The sequence below is a fragment of the Leucopleurus acutus genome (assembly GCF_964270905.1).
Source record: "Leucopleurus acutus genome assembly, chromosome: 13".
Lineage (NCBI taxonomy): Eukaryota > Metazoa > Chordata > Mammalia > Artiodactyla > Delphinidae > Leucopleurus > Leucopleurus acutus.
This window is the reverse complement of record NC_139155.1, coordinates 52,332,118-52,355,375: the sequence shown is the minus strand read 5'-3', so window position 1 is coordinate 52,355,375 and position 23,258 is coordinate 52,332,118. Positions and strand designations below refer to the sequence as shown.

At 38.3% G+C, this 23,258-nt stretch overlaps 1 protein-coding gene across 2 annotated transcripts in view; it reads left to right on the top strand.

Annotated features, from left to right (window-relative positions):
- GREB1L (GREB1 like retinoic acid receptor coactivator) overlaps positions 1 to 23,258 on the top strand; it is a 264,160-nt gene that overhangs the window by 180,804 nt on the left and 60,098 nt on the right. For both annotated transcript variants that reach the window (XM_082853112.1, XM_082853111.1), the window contains exons 8-15: positions 8,469 to 8,597; positions 11,559 to 11,675; positions 12,272 to 12,391; positions 13,416 to 13,553; positions 15,126 to 15,311; positions 19,480 to 19,806; positions 20,853 to 20,981; positions 21,518 to 21,652. In XM_082853112.1, the coding sequence (XP_082709238.1) occupies positions 8,469 to 8,597; positions 11,559 to 11,675; positions 12,272 to 12,391; positions 13,416 to 13,553; positions 15,126 to 15,311; positions 19,480 to 19,806; positions 20,853 to 20,981; positions 21,518 to 21,652 (1,281 nt within the window). The remainder of the gene's footprint in view (positions 1 to 8,468; positions 8,598 to 11,558; positions 11,676 to 12,271; positions 12,392 to 13,415; positions 13,554 to 15,125; positions 15,312 to 19,479; positions 19,807 to 20,852; positions 20,982 to 21,517; positions 21,653 to 23,258) is intronic.

Sequence of the window (23,258 nt, the reverse complement as noted above, 5' to 3'; positions counted from 1 at the left end):
GCTCAGGGAATTCCCTGGCAGTGCAGTGGTTAGGACTCTACGCTTCCACTGCTGGGAGCCGGTGTTCAATCCCTGGTCGGGGAACTAAGATCCCACAAGCCGTATGGCCAAATAAATAAATAAAGCAGATCAGTGATTGTTTACAGCAAGGGAAACGCAGGAAAGAGGGATGACAAGGAGATTTAGAGGTGATGAATGTGTTCACTATTTTGACTGTGGTGATGGTTTCACAAGTATATACATATGTCAAAACTTATCAGATTGCATACCTTAAGTATGTGCAATTTATTGTCAATTATGCCTCAATAAAGCTGTTTAAAAAATGAATAGTGTAAGAACAGGTTAGGAAGATATCTGACTTAACATTAATTATAGGGGTAATTGTGTTTTAATTATCATGTTTTAATTAAATACTACTTTTTGAGTCAAAAGTAAAATATGGCTGACAAATAAATGATGCAGCCTCAGCATGCATTAATAGAAATATTGTGTCTTATTAGAAGAACATTAATTGTAGTCTGAATGTGAAAATAGGTCTAGAGTACTTTACTCAGGAAAGAAGCAAATTATGTAGGCTAAGTTTAATACAGGTGCCAAGGGCAAAAAGAGAGCTTGTAAAGATTTAAGCTCTCAAGCATCTGGAAAACACTTAAGATTTAGCAAGACAAATATTTATTGAATATCTACTGTGTTCTAGGCACTTGCTAAATATGTTAATCGCTACCGAGAGGTAGGTTTTAGGACCATTTTGCAGATCATGAATCAGAATCTCAGAAAAGGTAAATATTTGGCTTTTTTAAAAAAGAGTTATTAAGTGAGAAAACCAGAATTCAGATTCTTTCAACTTGCTACTTAAATGGCTGCCTTTTTAAAAAAAAATTATTTATTTTGTTTTATTTTTGGCTGTGTTGGGTCTTCGTTGCTGAGAGTGGGCTTTCTCTAGCTGCGGCAAGCGGGGGCTACTCTTCGTTGCGGTGCGTGGGCTTCTCATTTTGGTGGCTTCTCTTTGTTGTGGAGCACAGGCTCTAGGCGCACAGGCTTCAGTAGTTGCAGCACGCGGGCTCAGTAGTTGTGGCTTGTGGGCTCTAGAGCGCAGGCTCAGTAATTGTGGCACACGGGCTTAGTTACTCTGCGGCATGTGGGATCTTCCCGGACCAGGGCTCGAATTCGTGTCCCCTGCATCGGCAGGCGGATTCTTAACCACTGCAACACCAGGGAGGTCCACATTGCTCCCTTTTTTAGAAAGTTTTTGCCCCCCAGTGATTTTGCACTAACAGAGAATTATTGAACTATTGCAGAAAGAAGATAAGAAAGTCGTTTTGGCTTCTCTTTTTCCAGTCTATTTCTTTAACCATGATGTGGCAGACATTGTGCCAGGAGCTGGGAATGCCCTCAAGGAGCTCATGACCTAGTGGCAAAAATAGGAAATTACAAACTCCTACAACATAGAGCATAGAGCTGTGACTTGCTCAAGGAATTTTCCAAGTTTGCAAATCCTCCAGTGCTTAAAAGGTCACTAGTAGAGATAATCAGGCCTTGGTGAGATACAGATGCTGGGCAATCAGTTGCTTACTCACTAAGCACCAGATTCTGCACAACAGCCTACAGTTCAGATTCATGTCTGAGCAAGATCACAGGCTATTGCATTTTGGACATTGGGGCTGCTCCCAAATAATCAAAACCACTAGTGTTAAATGCTGAATATGCCAATGTCACCATACCTGATAAATTCAAGAATAGAAGCTTGTGCAAGGTGGTAAAGATTAGGGAATAACATAAAAGGATTTACATTTTGGAAAGTTAACTCTGACCTTACCTAATGCCTAACTGTGCCTTCTGACTGCATGCTTACAGCATATGGCCTTTTGTGACTGGCTTTTTTCACTTGACGTAATGTTTTCAAGGTTCCTCCATGTTGTAGCATGTATCAGTACTTCATTCCTTTTTGCTGCTGAAATATCCCATTTTATGGATATACCGTATTTTATTTTTCCATTTATTTGTTGATGGACATTTAGGTTGTTTCTACTTTGGGGCTATTATGAATAATGCTGCTATGAACATTTGGGTACAGATTTTTGTATGGGCATGTGTTTTCACTTCCCTCTCATTTTATAGCTAGGAGTGGAATTGCTGAGTTATATGGTAACTCTGTGTCTATCCATTTGAGGAATTATTTTCCAAAGTGGCTGCACCATTTTACATTCCTACCAGTAATGTGTGAGGGTTCAAATTTCTCCATATCCTGGTCAACACTTGTTATTGTCTGTCTTGTTTTGTTTTAGCCACCCTAGTGGGTGTAAAGTAGTATCTTATTGTGGTTTTGATTTGTGTTTCTCCAATGGCTAATGATGTTGAGCATGTTTTCATGTGCTAATTGGCTATCTGTACATCTTCTTTGGAGAAGTGTCTATTACAAATCATTTGCCCATTTTTCAGTTGGGTTATTTGTCTCTCTATTATTGAGTTGTAAGAGTTCTTTATACATTCTGGATACAAGTCCTTTACCAGATATATGAGTTACAAATATTTCTCCCACTATATGAGTTGTCTCTTTCTTGATGGTGTCCTTTGAAGCACAAATTTTTTTTATCATGATGAAGTCCAATTCATCTATTTTTTTTTTCTTTTGTTGCTTGTACTTTTGGTGTCACATCTAAGAAACCATTGCCTAATCCAAGGCCATGAAGATTTACTGCTATGTTTTCTTCTAAGAGTGTTATAGATTTAACTCTTACATTTAGATCTATAATCCATTTTTGGTTAATTTCTATATATGGTGTGAGGAAGAGTTCCAACTTCATTCTTATGCATGTGGATATCCAGTTTTCCCATAACATTTGTTGAAAAGACTATTTTTTAATACATTGAATTTTCTTGGCACTCACTCATTTCAAAATTCATTTGCCCATTAAATGTAAGGTTTTATTTCTGGATTCTCAATGCTATTCCGATGATGTGTACATCTTTCATTATGCCAATGCTGCACTGATTGATAATTGTAGCTTTGTATGAAGTTCTGAAATGGGTAAGTATGAATCCTCTAGCTTTGCTTTTCTTTTTTGAGATGATTTTGGCTATTCTGGGCCTCTTGCATTTCCATATGAATTTTAGAATTAACTTGTCAATTTCTACAAAGAAACCAGCTTGAATTTTGGTATGGCTTGCTGAATCCATTGAATCTGTAGAACAATTTGAGGAGTATTGCTGTATTAACAATGTTAAGTCTTCCAATCCATGAGCATGGAATGTCTTTCCATTTATTTAGGTCTTTAAAAATTTCTTCTAACAATGTTGTATAGTTTTCAAAATATAAGTTTTACACTTCTCTTACTAAATTTATTCCTAAGTAGTTATTTTTTCTGATGCTATTGTAAATGGAACCTTTATGTTAATTTTATTTTTGTGTTGTTCATTGCAAGTACATAGAAATACAATTGACTTGTATATTGATCTTGTATCCTGCAACTTTGGTTAATTCATGTATTAGCTTTAGTAGTTTTATAGTGTATTCCTTAGTATTTCCTTTTTGTCCATTTTATCTGAGTCATCTAATTTGATGTCTTTATGAGTTAAGTAGGGCTGCCATAACAAAATAGCACAGACTGAGTGGCTTAAACAACAAAAATTTATTCTCTCACAGCTCTGGAAGTTGCAAGTCCAAGATCAAGGTGCAGCAGGGTGTTTTTTTTTTCTGAGGCCTCTTTCCTTGGCTTGTAGATAACCAGCTGCCTTCTTGCTATATCCTCACATGGCCTTTCCTCTGTGCATGCACATCCCTGTTGTCTCTTCCTCTTTTTTAAAGGACACCAGTCATATTAGATTAGAACTCTACCCTTATGACCTCATTTAACCTTAATTACTTCTTTAAGGACTCTATATACTCTCACATTCTAAGATACTAGAGATTAGGGCGTCAACATATGATTTGTGGGGACAGGGGCACAATTCAGTCCATAACAAAGGCATACAATTGTTCATAGTATTCCTCTATAATTCTTTTTATTTCTGTAAGTTTGCTAGCAATGCCCTCTTTTTCACTCTTGATTTTAGTAATTTGCATCTTTTCTCTTTATTTCTTGGTCAGTCTGGCTAAAGTGTTGTCAATTTTGTTGATCTACTCAAAGAACAAACTTTTGGTTTTGCCAGTTTTCACTATTGTTTCTCTATCCCCTACTTCATTCATTTCTGCTCTAGTCTTTATTATTTCCTTTCTTCTACTTATTTGGGGTTTAGTTTACTTTTCTTACTTCTTTTTACTTGAGATTTTCTTCCTTTTCATTTATTTATTTTAAAAATTTTTATTTTATATTGGAGTATAGTTGATTTACAATGTTGTGGTAGTTTCAGATGTACAGCAAAGTGATTCAGTTATACATATACATATATCTATTCTTTTTCAGATTCTTTTCCCATTTAAGTTATTACAGAATATTGAGTAGAGTTCCCTGTGCTATAGAGTACGTCCTTGTTGATTATTTATTTTATATTTAGTAGTGTGCATATGTTAATCCCAAACCACTAATTTATCCCTCCCCCTGAACCTTTCCCTTCGGTAACCATAAATTGTTTTCTAAGTCTGTGAGTCTGTTTCTGTTTTGTAAATAATTTCATTTATATCATTGTTTTAGATTCCACATACAAGTGATATCATATGATATTTGTTTTTCTCTGACTTACTTCACTTAGTATGATAATGTCTAGGTCCATCCATGTTGCTGCAAATGGCATTATTTCATTCTTTTTTATGGCTGAGTAATATTCCATTGTATATATGTACAACATCTTCTTTATCCATTCATCTGTCAATGGACATTTAGGTTGCTTCCATGTCTTGGCTATTGTAAATAGTGCTGCAATGAATATTGGGTACATGTATCTTTTCAAATTATGGTTTTCCCCAGATATATGTTCAGGAGTGGGATTGCTGGATCATATGGTAACTCTATTTTTAGTTTTTTAAGGAAACTCCATACTGTTCTCTGTAATGGCTGTACCAATTTACATTCCCACCAACAGTGTGGGAGGGTTCCCTTTTCTCCACACCCTCTCCAGCATTTATTGTTTGTAGACATTTTTATGATGGCCATTCTGACTGGTGTGAGGTGATACCTCTTGGTAGTTTTTATTTGCATTTCTCTAATAATTAGCGATATTGAGCATCTTTTCATGTGCTTTTTGGCCATCTTTATGTCTTTTTTGGAGAAATATCTATTTAGATCTTCTGCCCTATCTTCCTTTTTTTTTTTTTTTTGGCCATGCTGCACAGCTTGTGGGATCTTAGTTCCCCAACCAGGGATTGAACAGGGACCCATGGCACTGAAAGTGCTGAGTCCTAACCACTGACTGGACCGCCAGGGAAGTCCCCCTTTTTAATATAGGCATTTACAGCCATAAATATTCCTCTAAGCACTTTTTAAACAGTATCTCATAAGTTTTCAGTTGTCGTGGTTTCATTTTCATTTATCTTAAAGTGATATCTAATTCCCCTTGTGATTTCTTTGATCTATTGGTTATTTAGTAATACATTGTTTAATTGCCACAAATTTGTGAATTTCTCAAATTTCCTTGTTATTGATCACTCATTTGATTCCATTGAGGTTAGAGATTGTATTTTGTATGATTTTAATTCTTTTAAGTTTATTGAGGCTTGTTTTATCACCTAACATATTGTCTATCCTGGAGAATGTTTCCTCTGCATTAGAAAAGAATGTATATTCTGCTTTTGTTCAGGGAATGTTCTGTTGATATCAGTTACATCTAATTGGTTTATAGTGCTGCTCAAGTCTTCTATTTCCTTCTTGACTGTCTCCCTAGTTATTCTATCCATTATTGAAAGTGGGGTACTGAAGTCTCAAACTGTTATCATCAAATTGCCTATTTCTCTCTTCAGTTTTGTCAGGATTTGCTTCATGAATTTGGGGCTCTGTTGTTTATATGTTTATATTTTTATAATTGTTATGTCTCCCTGGTGGATTGACACTTTTATCATTATAAAATGTCCTTTTTCTTCTCTAGTAATAATATTTTCTTAAAGTCTATTTTTTCTGGTATTAGTATGGTCACTCCAGCTCTCTTCTAGCTACTGTTTGCATATATAGTGTGTTTTGTCATACAGAATTTTTAAAGTTTTATGTAGCTGAATATATAAATTTTTTATGGCTTCTGCATTTTGAACAATAGTTTGGCCTTTTCCATTTCAAGGTGATAATTGGCTCTCCCATGTTTTCTCCTATTATTTCTGTATCTTCAGTTTTTAAGTTTCTACTTTTGGTCCATTTGATTTTGTTTGGTACTTGGTGTAAGTTGTAGATCCAACTTAATTTTTTTCTTATATGTCCAATTGCCACAGCACAGTTTATTGAATGGTTCATCTTCATTGCTGCTTTGGGCTGGTACCTTTATCTTATACTAAATTCTTATGTGTATTTGCATCTGCTTCTTACTGTCTTTTTTCTTCCATTGTTCTGTTTGTCTACTAATGCACTAGGACCACAGTATTTTATAGACTGTGGCTTTATAAGTCTTTATATCATCATGTTAGCCTCTTGTCATTTCTCTTATTTTTCAGAATGTTTCTTGCTATTCTTGTGTGCTTATTTTTTTCATATCAACATTACATCAATTTGCTTACTTAAACAATTTGCTTACTTACTAATAATTCTAATAGTAATTCTAATAATATCTAAACCTGTTGGTATTTTCCTAGGATCATATTAAATTTATGAATTAACTTAGATTGATTGGCATTTTTTTGACATTGAATATTTCTGATCTGAAACATGGTTGTCTTAACGTTTGTACAGGCCTATTTTCAAGGTCTTCAGAAAAAATTTTTAATTTTTAAAAATCTTTAATATGAAAAGTTAAAAATAGAGAGAATAATATCATGGACCATCACTGTGGACCTATTACCCAGCTTAAATAATTATGAACACATGGCCATATTTTCAGTATTACTGCCTCTCTCCCTCCCTCCCTCAATGTTTTACAACAAATCCCAGACATTATATAAGAAATATGATCAATTTTTCTTCATATAGTTGTGTACATTTCTTATTAAGCTTATTCCTAGGCCTTTTATCTAACTGTTGTTCATTGTTTTTATATAGGAAGATTTATTTCTGTACATTGATTTTGTACACTTTTGTTATTATTTAAATATTTGTTTGTGCTAATTTGAATTCATTGACTTGAAAAGGTTACCACCCTTTATAATTTGCTAACCAGATTTCACCTGTATGCTCACCTGAACTGTTAGAAATATGCTAAAATTCTAGGTATAAACTAGTGTAGTAAGCTACTAGTCTTGCACCAAACAACATATTTGTGACCTGAAATGTAATAACCAACCTGTGTAGTGACATGTCAAATTTACCTGGAATTCCTGTCCTGTAAGGTTCTCTGTTAATACCTGAAAAACTCAGGTTGTCTTCAGTTTCCTGTCACTTTATAATGTTTTATGTGCAGTTGCTGGCCTCTATTCTTCCTGTAGACCTTACAATCACTCCCTGATGTAAGTCAGTCCCTCAGAGAGGCACATAACTCTTCTGAGCCAGTAGGGAACCATTTCAGTCTTTTGAGTTCTTATGATAAGCACTGATCAGATGTATCAGGAATCACATTGTGGCATGAGCACTAATATTTTAGATAGTTTCTAATGTAGCACCATCAGTATCCTGCGCTTTAGAACAGGATACTCTCAGAGTTTTTCAAACTCTCAGAGTTTTAACAGTCCCTTTGACACTTTCCTGTGTTACCTGATTAAGCTGTTCTGCTGGTGTAGAGTCAGGGATTTGGGGTCTATTATATTCATTTCAGAAAATTCTAGTTGCCTGGAGTCTTTATCTCTCCCATAACCTGCCTCTGAAATGGCATATGGTTTTTCTGCCAAATAAGAATTTTCTTTTGGATGTTTCTGGTATTACATAAGGAAAAATTCTAGTTTATTCCAAATATTAAAGCAACTTTTCTTCAGAGAAAAGTTCTTTCCCCTACATTGCAATGACTTAGCTTACACGACACTTTTCAAATGACAAACTTATCTGGATAGAGATAAATATATCTCATTAAAATATGGCTTTAAGGGAAACTGTGGAGACAGTTTTAATATGGCACATGATGATATCCTTGATGCCACATCATACGACCAAGTTACAGGGCTACCATTATTTAAAGTAATAGTACCAGCCTCATTGAGTTCATATAGGAATTAGGTGAATTGATATATTTAAAGTGCTTAAACTTAAAACTAGCACCTAGCACGTAGTACCCACTGGTGAGTGTTTGTTAAATACATAAAAAAGAAAATAAAACCTATGTACAGAGAAATGGACTTTCTTAAAATAGATCAAGGGAAAAACTGAAATTCTATAGTCTACTATAGTCTCTCTCAGCTCACTCTTGTTGAATTAACTTCCTTCCTGCATATATAGTTTCTAATTTGAACAACCTCTTTCATTTTAAAGATTCGCCGGTTCTCAGTCCAGCTAATTCTGCAATCAATTTAAGTGGAGCTCAGGACCTGACCTGGAATAAGAATGTTGTGAAGCCACTGGCTTTATCTTTGCAGGTTGTAGGGAAGACTTTTGCTGCAGGTGATGTTTTCCTCACTTATATATATATTTTTAATTTATTTATTTTTAATTTATTTTTGGCTGTGTTGGGTCTTTGTTGCTGAGCACAGGCTTTCTCTAGTTGTGGCGAGCGGGGGCTACTCTTTGTTGCGGTGCACAGTCTTCTCATTGCGGTGGCTTCTCTTGTTGCGGAGCACGGGCTCTAGGCGCATGGGCTTCAGTAGTTGTGGCATGCGGGCTCAGTAGTTGTGGCACACGGGCTTATTTGCTCCATGGCATGTGGGATCTTCCCGGACCAGGGCTCAAACCCGTGTCCCCTGCATTGGCAGGCAGATTCCTAACCACTGTGTCACCAGGGAAGCCCTCCTCACTTATATTTATTTGGTAAATACCTAGTCCATAAAAGACTTGTGTGAAATTTAATTGACAATTTGGTAGAAGAAAACAGAAGCTCCTTCTTTGCCAGTTGAAGGCAAAAGTGGGGCTGTCTACTATAACGCACGTTTATACAAAGCTTTGTGTTTTCTGTGTTACATCCAGAAGAGTCAGTGAATGACATTTGGCACACAGGGGAGACAAAGCAGGTTGATTCTGTTCAATAAAAATTTCTTGGATACCTGCTATACTGAGGAACTGGGGATAGATACTAAGATAAATAAGGCTCAGTCCCTGACCTCTAATGTACTTGTAACCTTGCAGAGGAGATCAACCTAAAAGAAGATATTTTCAGTGTACTGCAATAAATACATAATATCCTAGGGGAGCACAGAGGAGGGGGGGGTTAGCCCAGCATTTTAGGGAGTAATTGAGAACGGGTTCTTGGGGACTTCCCTGGTGGTCCAGTGGTTAAGATGCCGCGCTTCCAATGCAGGGGGCGTGGGTTCAAACCCTGGTCAGGGAATAGGGGAAAGACATTTCAAATTCAGGGAAAAGCAGGAGCAGAGCTTGAAAGGAAAAGGAAAGGAAAGAAGCAGCATGACATGTGCAGGAACTTCCAGCAGTTTGGACTCGTTAGAAACATACAATGTAAAACTCAGGGAGTAGCAGGAGGTGAGCAAGAGGCAGAAAAGGGAAAGATCATAGGAGGTCAGGATAAGAAGTATGGATTTCACTCTATAACTTATGGCACAGGGGAGTGACATGGTCTTATTTTAACTTAAGCTAGATCATTTTGGCAGCAAAAAGAAAGAGTTGGGAATACAAGTTGCAGGTCATTCAATAGTCTGGGTGAGAAATGATGAGGTCCTTAACCAGGGTGAAAATAGGTTGGAGAGGAGGAGACAGATTGGAGAACTACTCAGGATGTAAAATGAGCAGACTTGACTGATTAATGGGAGCATAAAAGAGAAGAATGGGTTTCAGTTGACGTCCATCTTTCTGGGCTAATGGTTAGTACCGTTGCTTGAGATAGGGAATACAGCAAGGGGAGCAGGTTCCCCAGGAGGAGATTGTGAGTTCAATTTTGGACATGATGAGTTTGAAATACCCATCAGGCATCCAAGTGGCGCTACTCAACGGTAATTTAATTTATCGTAGGAGGAAAACAGGACTAATGGTATAAAGTTGAGCCACCAGCATATGGTTAAAATCACCATGTAAATAGTGTTAGCCAAGGAGAAATGTAGGGTAAGGCAAGCTATGAACTAAAGGCAGACCCGTAGAAAATTTCAGTGTTTAAGAAAAAGAAATGGTCAGAGAGGTAGAAGAAAAATAAAGAGAAAGAGAACCTATCATTCTTGGAAACTTTCCAATAGTTAGGTATCATCATTTATCCAGACCACTTTTATTCTTACTCTGGTCCAACAATTCTTGCAGAATCTGCCTTCTGTTTAGATTACAGACTGGAACAAATTGAGTCCAAGTTTTTACAGCATAGAAGAAAAATTAATGAAATTATGGATCTTGGCAGTAATCATCATGATTGCTAAAACCATCAGATGAGAGGCTGATGAACAACTTTGTAACTTGAAGATTAGGCTGACAACTCTTAAACCCACGGATGAATCTTTACATCACAGGAAAAGAGAAAACTGGTCATTATGTGCCTCTTAATGGAAGTATACAATAGGACTTATGAGATACTCTTGCCAAAAAAAATCAAACTTGAATCTGAGCAAACATCTATATCTAATGATTAGTTTAGGAATTAGAGGAGACATCAAATGACACCATGGATATCCAATCAGCAAAATACAGGAAATGAGAAGTTCTGCCAGGTTTTCAGCAAATTAATTGTTAGAAAGAAAAAGAAGAAGAATTCTATAGATTAAAAGAGGTTTAAGGGACATAGCAACTAAATTCAGTGTGTGGATATTTTTTGAACCCCAGTTTGAACAAGAAATGTAAAAAGCCATTTCTGAGCTGATTGGGAGAAATTTGAATACTGATGGGATATTTGATATTAAGAAATTATTGATCATTCTTAATTTTAAGTATAAAAAAGATCACGGTTATGTTTTTTAAGAGTCCTTTTCTTTTAGAAACACATACAAAAGTATTTATGGATGAAATGATATGACAAATGAGTTTGCTTCAAAATAATCCAGAGCCCATATGTGTGTCTGTGGGTGGGGGGGGAAGATAGGGAGTATATGTAAAGCAGGATTGGCCACATGTTGGTAAGTGTTGAAGCTGGGTGATGGGTACATAGTTTATATACCATTCTCTCTGCTTTTATATATGTTTGAAAATTTCCATGATAAAAGGTAAAAAAAAAAGTTTTCTTTTCTACCCACCATCTCCAAAGACTTCACTGAAAATAATTCTAAAAGATATCTTGGGGTCCTAGAAAATTATTTTGGGTGACATTTCATGTTAGTTAAAGTAGTACTCTGTTGGTTGTAGTTGGATCTGCACAACTGGGCTGTTCCGTCAGTGGGATTTCTTTGAATCCTATGTGAGGTTTGTCATATGGTTGCAGCATCACAGAAAACAGTGTCCTGCCCAGACTCTGTTCTGAGTGGCTCCTCTTGTGTACCACAGATGCTGCTAATGGAAACAGTAGCCATGGAGGAAAGAGCAGTGCGTCTAGCTCCACTCCAGCCCGCCCAGGGAATTACTCTTTGTCACCAAGACCTAGCTTTGCCTCAGGAGACCAAGGTACAATACCCATCTTAGAGTTTTGAAATAACACTTAATTATGGAAGAAGTGCTCCAGAGAGTTTGGAATGATTAATTATCTGGCAGCACACTCCCAGTTTTTCCTTAGCTTCTCGTACAATGTTTTGAAAATTTATGATTGGTATGAACAATTATGATGAACATATCTTGGTGATTCTACAAGGGTGGGCCTACCTAGGAAATAACATTGAAACAAATATATAAGAAGTGTCTTGAAAAACCATGGGCTTTGATGACCAAAGTGCAAAGTTCAAAGTTCCTCTCTGTGTGTGACTCTGGGTAAATGTGAGCCTTCCTTTCACCATCTACAGAATGGGTATAACAAAGTAGTTGTCCTACAACTTCACAGGGTTGTTGATAGAATCAGATGAAATAATCTGGGTGAAACGGTACATTGTAAAACAGCCTGCAGCTGTTAGTGCTGTTAGCGTGTGACTTTTTCTAACTTTATCTTTACCTCTAGAAAAGTGACTTCGACTTTCTGAGTATAATCATAGTAAAGGTCCTGTGTTACTTTGGCTTCTTTCCCTTCTTCCATGACTAAGGACAAGGCTCATCTTTCTTTTTGTATTCAGCTACCATGTTCATTTCTGGACCACCAAAGAAACGACACCGAGGATGGTATCCTGGGTCACCTGTCCCCCAATCTGGTTTAGTTGTACCTATTCCTGCAGTTCGCCCTCTTTCAAGAACTGGTAAGATTTCAACAGAAGATGGGTTTTAAGTTTCCTTAAATTAATAAAGGTATCTGCTACTCTCGTTCTTTCCATGAACCCTTGAAAATAAATTTCCTTAACTAACTTTTGTGTCCAGTACTGTAGCAGCTAATATTTTGTCCCCATCACATCTGCCATCCCTATAAGCACACGTGCCATCACAAAAGATCTTGATTCACCATCTGTCTTTGTTTTACACTATAGTATCAATAAACCACTCTTTATGTAGGGCATGATGCTACCAATCCATTATAGAGCATAAATGAACTTGCTTTGCCAATAGTGGTATTTGATGTACCCTCCTGTGATCTGGTTCGTTATGTGACCTATACTTACTATTTCTGAATTGGATGGTTCAGTCTGTGACTAGAATCCTGAAAAACCAACTGGTTCTCCTTTATAATATCCAAGCTGTGGCCATTTGGTACTTACAATTAAATGTTCAAATGCTCATCTACCTTGCTGTATGAAACACAGACAAATGTAAATATACCAATTCTAAGACATAGATGGGGTTCTTTAAAAATTTACATTTGTTTAAAAAATGATTCTAAAATCTACAGAGAAATGATAAATACAGAAAGAATTATGCCGGTATGTTACTGTGGTTGCCTCTAGGTAGTACTGATTAATGATGAATTTATCCTTATTCTCACTTTTCTATACTTTTCACATTTTCTGTAATGAGTAGATATGCCTTGATAATCTAGGGTGGGGGGAGATAAAATACAAAACAGAGTCCAAAATACTGTATGTGGAAAAACAACTAGAAGGAAAAACTGCCAAAATGCTAAATAGTAGTTATCTCCAGACGATTTGATAATGGTTGATATTTTGTTTGTTTTTCTCACTTATTTTATACAATAAACACAAATTACTTTAATAAAAAAGCCATTAGACTTATAAAACTTGCATATTAAAAGTATTAACGCTGTGTTGATTTCAACTATATTTCATTTATCCTTCCTAGCTAATCCTTCTTGTCAAACAACTTTTTTTCCAGAGTCCCTTTTATCTGCCCCAGTTCCACAGACCCCATTAACTGGAATTTTACAACCTCGACCCATTCCTGCAGGCGAAACTGTAATTGTTCCTGAAAATCTGCTGAGTAACTCAGGAGTTAGACCAGTAATCCTGATAGGTAAGGAAAGGAATTCCAAGTTGCCTGTGTCTGCTGGAATCTAGGAACAATCCTCCATTTCACTGCGTGTCTATTCATGTGTTCATGAAGGTATTCATTGATCCATCTATTAATTCTTTAAGCACTTATTGGTCAGCTCCTTCATGATATCCTAAACATGGGACTAGAAGTTGGGAATAAGGCAAAGTCATTTTGCCCACAAGGAGCACTGTTTAGTGGGGCAGTCTAGAGGTTCACAGCCAAACTCTCCATCATCTCAGAGGTGATGTTTCAGCTGGGGAACTGAGGGGTGGATGAGAGCAGACAAGGTTGGGGATGGCTCATTTCAGTCAAAGGGAGCCAAACGGCAGAGAAAAGGAACAAACTGAGCCAGCAAAGAGGCCCCACTTGGGAGAACCAAGAGGCCCCAGAGCTGCAGATCTAAACCATGGGGAAGCATTTAGGAGTGGGAGCCTTTCCAAGCTCTCTATAAGTGGAGGTGTAGAAATGTAGGGGTCCCTAGATTCCATGACTAATTTAGAGCCTTTCATACCCACATCAAGAGTGCCCTCGTCGGGGGACTAGCCTAGGCCAGAAGAAGAAGACTGCCGGCTTTACCTTCGGGACTAAACAGATAGGGTGTTTAAGCCCACTAGATCTTTATGGTATGTCTATGTGAGGTGTTATCTGTTTCTTGCAGTTGGCTTGAGCCAGACATGGATGGTTTCGCTTTGAGCCCTGTTCTTTATCAGACTGCCCTATCCACTGCTCCTGGACCTATAGGCACTAGGGGGAATCCCAGTTGTTTAAATTCCATATAGTCAGGAAGTTCTTACTGAACATTTGAATTGCATGCACAGTGCAACTAAGCCTTGGAAAGATACATAAAACATGAGGACCCTTTGGTGTCTGCCTTTTAGAAAGACTCACAAAGGGACTGTTCTCTTCACCATACCACAAATACAGGGTGTATTTTCAACCCATTTGTGTCCTATCTACTTCTAAGATGATTTAAGGCTGTTTACTGACAATTAGGAAGAGAACACAACAAAAATGGCTAAGACAGCAAAAAGAGTAAGAACCTCCAAGTCCCTGCAACTGGAAGAATATTGCTGTTGATCAATGAATTTAGCTTAAATGTTTTAAAAGAAAACCTCAAGAAGTGACACATGTTATTGTAGCTTGTCTGTTTGTTTGTTTTCTGACTTCTTTTCTGAAAAGAAACTTGATCAGGAATTTTATCTGAAAACATTTTATTCTTGCAGTTTTACAAAGGGTACAGAGATGTTTCTGCAAACTCTCATCAGTCCTCTATGTCAGAGATATAATATTAACATGTCTCTTATATAATATAGTTTGAGTATTAATATAGTTAGAGTATTTTGCTTCCTGTTCTTCTAATTTAATGAAAGGGTAGCATTTAGAGCATTCGCATGAATTCCCTGGGATTGATATACTTGAGTGATTGGTTTGGTAGCCATCTCAGAGGGCAGGGAACTTTGTTAAGCATCGTTGATCCTAGTTGAGCAAATATACCTGGTTGGACCTCAAAAAGAAATGTTGAACTTCACTGACCTGCTTCTATTGGGGCAGGCTATGGCACTTTACCCTATTTCTATGGAAATGTTGGTGACATTGTTGTGAGTCCTCTGCTGGTGAATTGCTACAAGATTCCACAGTTGGAAAACAAAGATTTGGAACAGTTAGGTTTGACTGGCAGCCAGCTCCTGAGTGTGGAAAACATGATTCTTCTGACAATACAGTATCTCGTGCGGCTGGGTAAGCAATTTTCAATAATCATTTGATGGCGACGATTTTTATTCTTTTTTGGAACATACTTTTTTCCTTTCTTACCCACTTTCTCACATTTATCCACCTCTTACTTTACCCTCTTTCACGTCTAACATTCTTTTTCTTCAACCCCATTCCCTATGGCTTTTCCCTTTCCTCTCCTCCATTTCTTTCCTACTCCTTTCCTACTCCTTTCCTATTTCTTTTTCTCCCCCCTATTTCCCTCAGATCTAGCCTGCCTTGCTGCTGGCTTTGCTTCTTTGGGTCCTAGAAGAGATAAATTGCTCCACCTGGTGTCCAGGGCCATAATGGTCCTAAAGTCTCCAAAGTAGTTGATGTAGGCAGACTGTCCAAGGGCTGTGGGTACCTCCCTTGTAAGTCAGGCCAAGCCACCTTTCTGAAAGTGCAGCTACCATCTGGAATGCAAATGTAGCCATTGTGTTAGACAATTATTTTCCAATTTTCCACTGCCCCTACACCCATTTTTTTCTTCTCCAGCTCCATCCCTTTGATGTAATCCCAAACTGCTTCCTTTCATTGAGGTAGTAACTTGGACCTCCCTGGAAGGTTTTCTGAGCTTTAGGGTAAGGGGATACCTAGGTCATGAACCCTTCACTTCCTCTATTTGATATCTCCTCCTGAGCCCCACAGTGGGTGTATGCAGGTGCCCTGACAGTACTTTAGTGGCTCCGCAGCATTTGCATTGCAATGTCCTTTATTTTGCAAACTGCAGTAGGCCATCTAATATGCAGCCTAATTATATACCTACTCCAGGACTTCAAACCACTGATTTACTTAGGAAAATGGTCAAGATGTAAAATTACACATTAAAAATTTTATCTGCACTCTTGTGACTTTTGTTTTAATGATTTTAAATACTTTGGTGTTAAATAATAAAAAACATGGGCCAAACAATGTTAAACACACACACACACACACACACACACACACACACACACACAAGCTTCAGCTTCAGTCTTTGGATCATCAGCTAGCAATCATGGCTGCAACTCTTAGTACCCTGAGAGCCCAAAGGCCTGCTTTGACATGGAATCTACTTTGACATGGGATCTGCTTTGACACAGGCTTTTGAAACTTGCAAGGCTTCAGGTATCTCATGAGCCACTTTCATGATAAATCTAGGACTTGCTAATCATTTTTATTAGTAGGTAGTAAAATTATAAAAATCTCCCGGGTCTGACATTTGATGTCATCATTTTAATTGATACATACTGACTTTCAACCGTGTTCCAAGATGAAAAACTAGCTTCTAGATGTATCCAGAATCAGTTATACAAGGCCACATAAAGCAATGCTATTTTAGTTAACCAAGCCTATCAGTATAGCATTTCTTAAAATCTCAATACCAATTTAAATAGTCAAAGTCCAAGTTAATTAAAGGAACTAAATGGTCAAAACAAAACCTCTTTCCTTAAATTAGTAAAAGCTCTTTTCTTAAAAAATAGAACAATCTCCATTCAATTAGACAAAACTCTTCTCTGCCCTGCAGGATCAGTTCTCTCCAGGGTTTTACTTGCAACCAATTAATTATGTTTCTCAATGTCCAACATAAATAGATATTTCTTTTTCTTAATCTAAATTTTGTACATTGAAACATCTCTCTCTTTAACTCTTCTGGAGTCCTTAATTTTTTTTTTTTTTTTTTTTTTTTTTTGCCTTCAGAAGTTTTGAAGAAGGCAGCAAGAATAGTTTCACATATGCTAAAGATTATAAATTGACATTTGAAAAAATAAATCCAAACTTCTAAAAGGACAGGTGTAACACTTGGATGGCTCAGTTATCTGAAGGTAACAGAGAAGAAGAAAAGCAAGATTTTTCAGAAAGAACAGACCTTTCCACTACAATCACTTTTAAAAAAGAGTCTCTGTTATTTCACAATCTGAAAATCTTTTGAAGTAGATAATGAAATCAGCAAATCCAGAGATTCTTGGAGGACTCTGAGTCTATTGGAACCTTGTCTTTTCCTATTATGGTGGCTCTATCTGAAAAGCCTTTGGACCTGATGCCTGGGCTACACTGAGTTACTGGAGATAAGCATCTGAAGAAAAAAAATTACTATATATTATCAAGCTTGTGAAAAGTGGAGAAAAGGCTCCTGCAATTTAGCTGTAAAGGCTAAGGATGCAGAAATGACGGGAGGTGATTGGAAGCAGGGCAATTTACTCTAAAGTTTCTTACCTCATTTAAACTTTGATACATTTTCCTCCATTTCTCAATTCCTAACAGTAATTCAGTCAAAACTCTGTAAAAGTGAGTTTTAAGGCAACCGAGAACGCTATGAACATGTTTGATATTTTATTTTCCCAGAATGCCTTCGTATTTGGAATTAATTATGCTGCCTAACAGAAAATGTTACTCCATGGTGGTTTGGAGGGGGCCTTATGCACACACCTATTAACCAGCCTCCTCAGATTGTCTATGAGAGGCAGGAGGGAACTGGAGAAGTCACAGCCACATGCTTTTGAGCTGTCATTTGTTCTGATGGAAGAAAGCTTTAAGTACATGACCATCTTCCCTTCTTCTCCATGCAGTCAGTACAGATCTTGCGCTTTGAGCTCACTACTAAGTGTGTACTCAGTGGCCACGAACCGTGGTGCTAATTTGATAAAGTTAAATGAAGATCAGAAGCTTTGGTGGCTCCCAGGTGATAATAAGGCATCCACTAGTAAGGGATTGGGGAAGGCACAGAAACATAAACACAATGTAAGCATTGCCATTTTCTTGCCCTCTTTCCATGTATTGCCATTTTCTTGCCCTCTTTCCTGCTTCCCTCTGGCTCCAACCAATCCTGGAAAAAACTGTTTTTTTCCAATTAAAATTGTTTATTTTTAAAATGTATGATATTTTATTTAATTTTCCTTATCCTATCCATTACTAAACTTGCATTTGTTTTTACTTTCCCTGAGAATATGGGCAGGGTCCAGGGAGGCCACTTAAACCCCTGTTAGAGGAAGGAAAGGTTTCTGACTCACTCAGGTGCCTCGTTCTCATACAGAAGTCCAGTCCCTCATCCCTGTATTCTTTGCAAGGGGATTTTGGCTTTGGATTCTGAAGCTATTGCTTGATCTCAGATCACAGACACTGAGGGGGTCTATATCTGTTTCAGGAGGATGAGTTTCAAATCTCAGGTCCACACAGCAAAAGAAATGCCTTTGAGTAGCAGGAGTGAACAGTCTTGCCGGTTTCAGTTTAAACTAAGTGTAGGAATTCATTTGTGTCACTTGGATGCCAGACACTGACTTGCTTATTTTGTCTCAAAGACTGGTTGAGGGACTTCCCTGGCGGCCCAGTGAGTAAGACTCTGTACCTCCAATGCAGGGGGTGTGGATTCGATCCCTGGTAGGGAAGGTAAGATCCCACAAGCTGCGCGGCTCGGCCAAAAAACCAAAAACAAAAAAAGACTGGTTGAGTTTCTAAAGAGAAACAAAATACCTCTAATTCCAGGGACCACAGATCACCCATGTAAGCTTAACCATAACCTCGGCCAGGGAAGAGGGCCACATGCCATTCTTAACCCAGAACCCTGGGGAATAACTAGGTGATGAGAGCATTCTCTATCTGGGGAAAGCGTGGAACTGCCTAAATATACATTGGGAGTGAAAAATAATTAAACTTAGTTTTCCTCGTGGACAGTATTCTCAAAATTAGGTATAGAGGCAATACATTAAAATGTTTTTCTAAGCCACCTATGAATAAAATGAGAAATGAGTGAAGCCTGAAGCTGATTATATACCAGTAAGTTAGCTTCTTGCTTCATTAGTCATTAACTATTTCTGTAACGCCAAGTTTAATATGTCAACAAAAATACCACCTTCAGTGACCATCTCCCAAGGCATACAATGGAATTGATACTGTCTCTGAGCACATCTTCTTTTAAAGATATCAAGAATAGAAGTCTGCATTTTAAAAATAAACGTGTATCAAGGCAAACAAAAAAGAGAGAAGGTAATTTAGCAATGGAAAATGGTTAGTAGAGGCAGTATACTTGAGGCCACTAGAGGAAAAAGAGCTTATTTGCCAGCTGGAATAGACTGCACTCTGATGTGTGTGTGTGTGTGTGTGTGTGTGTGTGTGTGTGTCTTTTCTAGCTGTGATTAAAAAAAAAAAATTCTAGCTGTAATTCTCTTCAATTTAGGTCCTGATCAGATACCTCTCAGGGAAGAATTTGAACAAATTATGCTGAAAGCTATGCAGGAATTTACTCTGAGAGAGAGAGCCCTGCAGATGGGTGGTCAGTGCACGCCTGTGTCACCAGGACAACTCCCCTGGCTGGCTAGGTTAATTGCCAGCGTATCTCAAGACTTGGTTCATGTGATTGTGACCCAGAACTCCTTGGCGGAGGGCATTTCAGAGACATTGAGGACTCTCAGTGAAATGAGACACTATCAAAAACTACCAGATTATGTTGTGACAATTTGTGCATCGAAAATCAGAGGAAATGAGTTTTGTGTGGTAGTATTAGGTGAGTAATTTTTTCATTCATTCATCATCTGTCCATTTGTATAATACTAAATGGGGTGTTTCAGGCATCCATGTAATTAATCTCTGGTCAAGGGCTCCAACTTGGGTTCTTCCTCCTAATTTTAACTTTTCTTTTGCTCCTCGGATCAGATTTTTATAGCCCTTAGTTTGGCTGTTGTCCCTGTCAGCTGGTTGTGGGAGCATTATTTCAAAGCACACCCTAGTAACAGATACCCTTGTCTCATGTAACTTCTGTCCTTAAGATGTTTTGGAAATGTTACCACTCCAGCATGTGATAAAGCCATTGCCACAGGTGGTTTAAGCCAGTTACTCATATTTGCCAGGAACTTAGCTCATATATTCACCTCTTCACTAAGAGGATATTTAATGTTATAACATTGACCCTAAAGAAAACGTTCAGAAAGTTGGTATGTTACAAAATTGATTTTTGTTTCTGGTGCTGATTTTCTATCAGGCACCGTCCTGAGTTGCCATTTGGACCAAATTTTGCTGAGTTGCCATTTGGACCAAATTTTGCTTTTCTCCTCTCGGTGAATGGCTCTCACCTCTTCCTAGCAAAGGGGCCAAGCCCTCTTGCTTTGACCATACCCACCTGCCCATCTCTCTGTGATACATATTTCTTTCAAAAAGCTTCATTTTCTAATTTTCATTAGTAAAAAAACAACATAAGTTTATATTTTTAAGACTGATATTCATAATAGCCATGAAGACACAACTTTTTAAAGGTTTTTCACATTCCTCCCGAGTCTTTTAAATAGATGCATGGTATGTTCTCACCATTACAAACATAAGGTATGTTATTTTTTTCCCTTGATCACCTAACTTTGTATTATAAACTTTTCAAATGAAATTTTGAAACTGTCATTTCAAATGCTGTATAATTGCCCATCTTTTGATATGCCGTACTTTTCTTAGCCAAGTCCCTCTAGCTACATACTTTAGTTGTGTTTCCAGTTCTTGCTGTTCTAAATCACTTCCCTGTGAACATTTGTTCACTGGCATGTTGTCTCCCCCTCTGTTCTGCAGGTCAGCATCAGTCCAGAGCTCTGGCAGAGAGCATGCTCACCACAAGTGAGTTTTTGAAAGAAATTAGTTATGAGCTCATCACAGGAAAGGTCAGTTTCCTGGCATCGCATTTCAAAACCACATCATTAGGTGAGTGGCAGTCAGATTCAGCAACACTGCCGGCCCCTGGCTGCGTGATTTTCTGAATTTAAATCTTAGTGTGAGCTGAGTGTGGAGGTTAAGCTTGCCCGCTGATCTTCCCTCATTTGGAATGGTTTCTTCTAAGCATTTTGTTACTGACACAGCAAAGGGGTCCAGGCACAAGGATGTGAGGCCTCAGCTCAGCCACTGCTTTGTCGTGTGACCTTGGACAACGCTCTGCCTTCCCAGATCTCAGTTTTCTAATATGTCAAATGGAGATATAATGACCCTGTCCTGCCTGCTCTGAGTATTATAGGGGCTGAGAGAGATTTAGTATGTGGGAGCATGGAACCTGTAAGCACGATACAAACAAGGGTAGCTCTGGCTACCGAGATCCTGCTACGGGGTGGCTGAGTGTAAATTCCGACGTGAAAAGTGGGATGACTGACAGATCTCGACGGGAGCCCAGCGTAACTGCCCAACTTGGAGACATACAAACATGTCATTCCTTGTGACTTTCTTTTCTCCACTTTATTTTGTAATAGGTGATGACCTAGACAAGCTGCTAGAAAAAATGCAACAGAGAAGAGGAGATAGTGTGGTGACCCCTTTCAATGGAGACCTTAATGAATGTGTGTCACCTCAGGAGGCTGCTGCTATGATCCCCACGCAGAACCTGGGTAATGTCACCACAGGCCAAAAGGAGGAAACTAGTCCTCAGGACAGACATAGAAGCTAAGTCGTTCTGAGGGTTTTGAGGTCTTGTCTTCAAGTCACAGATTATGACAGGCCTTTCCTCATTATCTACATGATAAATCTGGCTCAAGTTAAAAATGCCTTACCCTGTGGCCTGGGCCCCATGCCTTTGTTCTTAGTAAATTTCTCCTAGAATTAAAATCAAAGCCAAAGACTTTATTTTAAGCAGTGCCTCTCTTTGTTTTTGTTTTCTTGGGGGAGCGGGGATCCTTGGTGTAACTCTCCTTAACTCTCCTTAGCTCAAAGGAACTCCAGCTGTGCTCACCACTGTGGGTGCTCATGTAGGGCTTCAAAGAACTACTTGAAAGAATCTAGACTACAGTCTGTGCAGGGCTCCCGGCTCTCTGCTCCCTGCATCTACTCTCCAATGTGTAAAACACACATAATCTCAGGGTTAGCGAGGCCTTCCTGGCAGCTGGAGCAGAAACACTGACATATCATCTGACCTACAACGAGCTTGCAGAATGCCAAGGGGGACGGTGGGACCAGGGGTGAGGAGTTCAATCGCTAGATTAGATTCCTTTGGGTTCAGATCCTTCCCCAGTTCCCTGTTTGATAGGGACAATATAAGAAAGGACAGAAGAGAGAACAGGAGAAGGATGGATACGAAGCAGAGATGCTGACAGCCTTTTGGCTTCCACTTGATGGGAATGCATCCTTTATGCATTAGGATGACAGCAGGAAAAGTAGCATGGCTTGGCATCGGCTCAGGCATAAAAATGAATTCAAAGGCAAAAGTTTTTGACATCTGGACATTGCATGACAATAAAGTGACCATCCAGATGATCTAAAATGTGTTATGTGAACAAAGTTAAAATTTTGAAATACTCACATGCCCACGTACATATCCTTGATTCCCTGTTTAAGAAACATTGCTTGGGAATTCCCTGGTGCCCTGGGTTCAATCCCTGGTCAGGGAATTAAGATCCCGCACGCTATGTGGCCAAAGAAAGAAAAAAAAAAGCTTAAAATAATAATAAATAAGAGATCTTGGTGGTTAAAAAAAAAAAAAGAAAAAGAAAAGAAACATTGCTTAAAGATATTTTTAGGTTTCCTCCAACGTCAAAATTTGTTAAGTTCAATTCTACAGAGTTATGCCATCCCCTGTGTTAGTCCCCGTTCATCTAACCCGCAAAATGAAAGAAACAACAGCCTGACTATCCAAAGACAGATTTTTATTTTGGTTGGTAATCTTTGTGGGTCAAAAACTATTTGGGCTATTATTAAAGGTTGCAGTTTGGGGCTTTTCTAGTAGGTTCTCTCAGCCAGTAGGGAGACCCACCTGTATAAATCTCCACTTGCTGTCAGGGTTCCATGGTGGCTGGGGTCCCATGACTACCGTCTTTGCCTGGGAAGTATTGCAGCTTGATTTTAGAAAACATTCATTAGCACAGGTTAATTGGGCCCTTGCGTGTTCCAGTCAGACTTCCACATGTGTTCCTGATAAAAACCAGCCCTTTCAAGAAGCTTAAATGTTTCTGCTCAGGTGTTTAGCTGACTAAGCCTGTCTCTCGTTATGTGTGCGTGTGC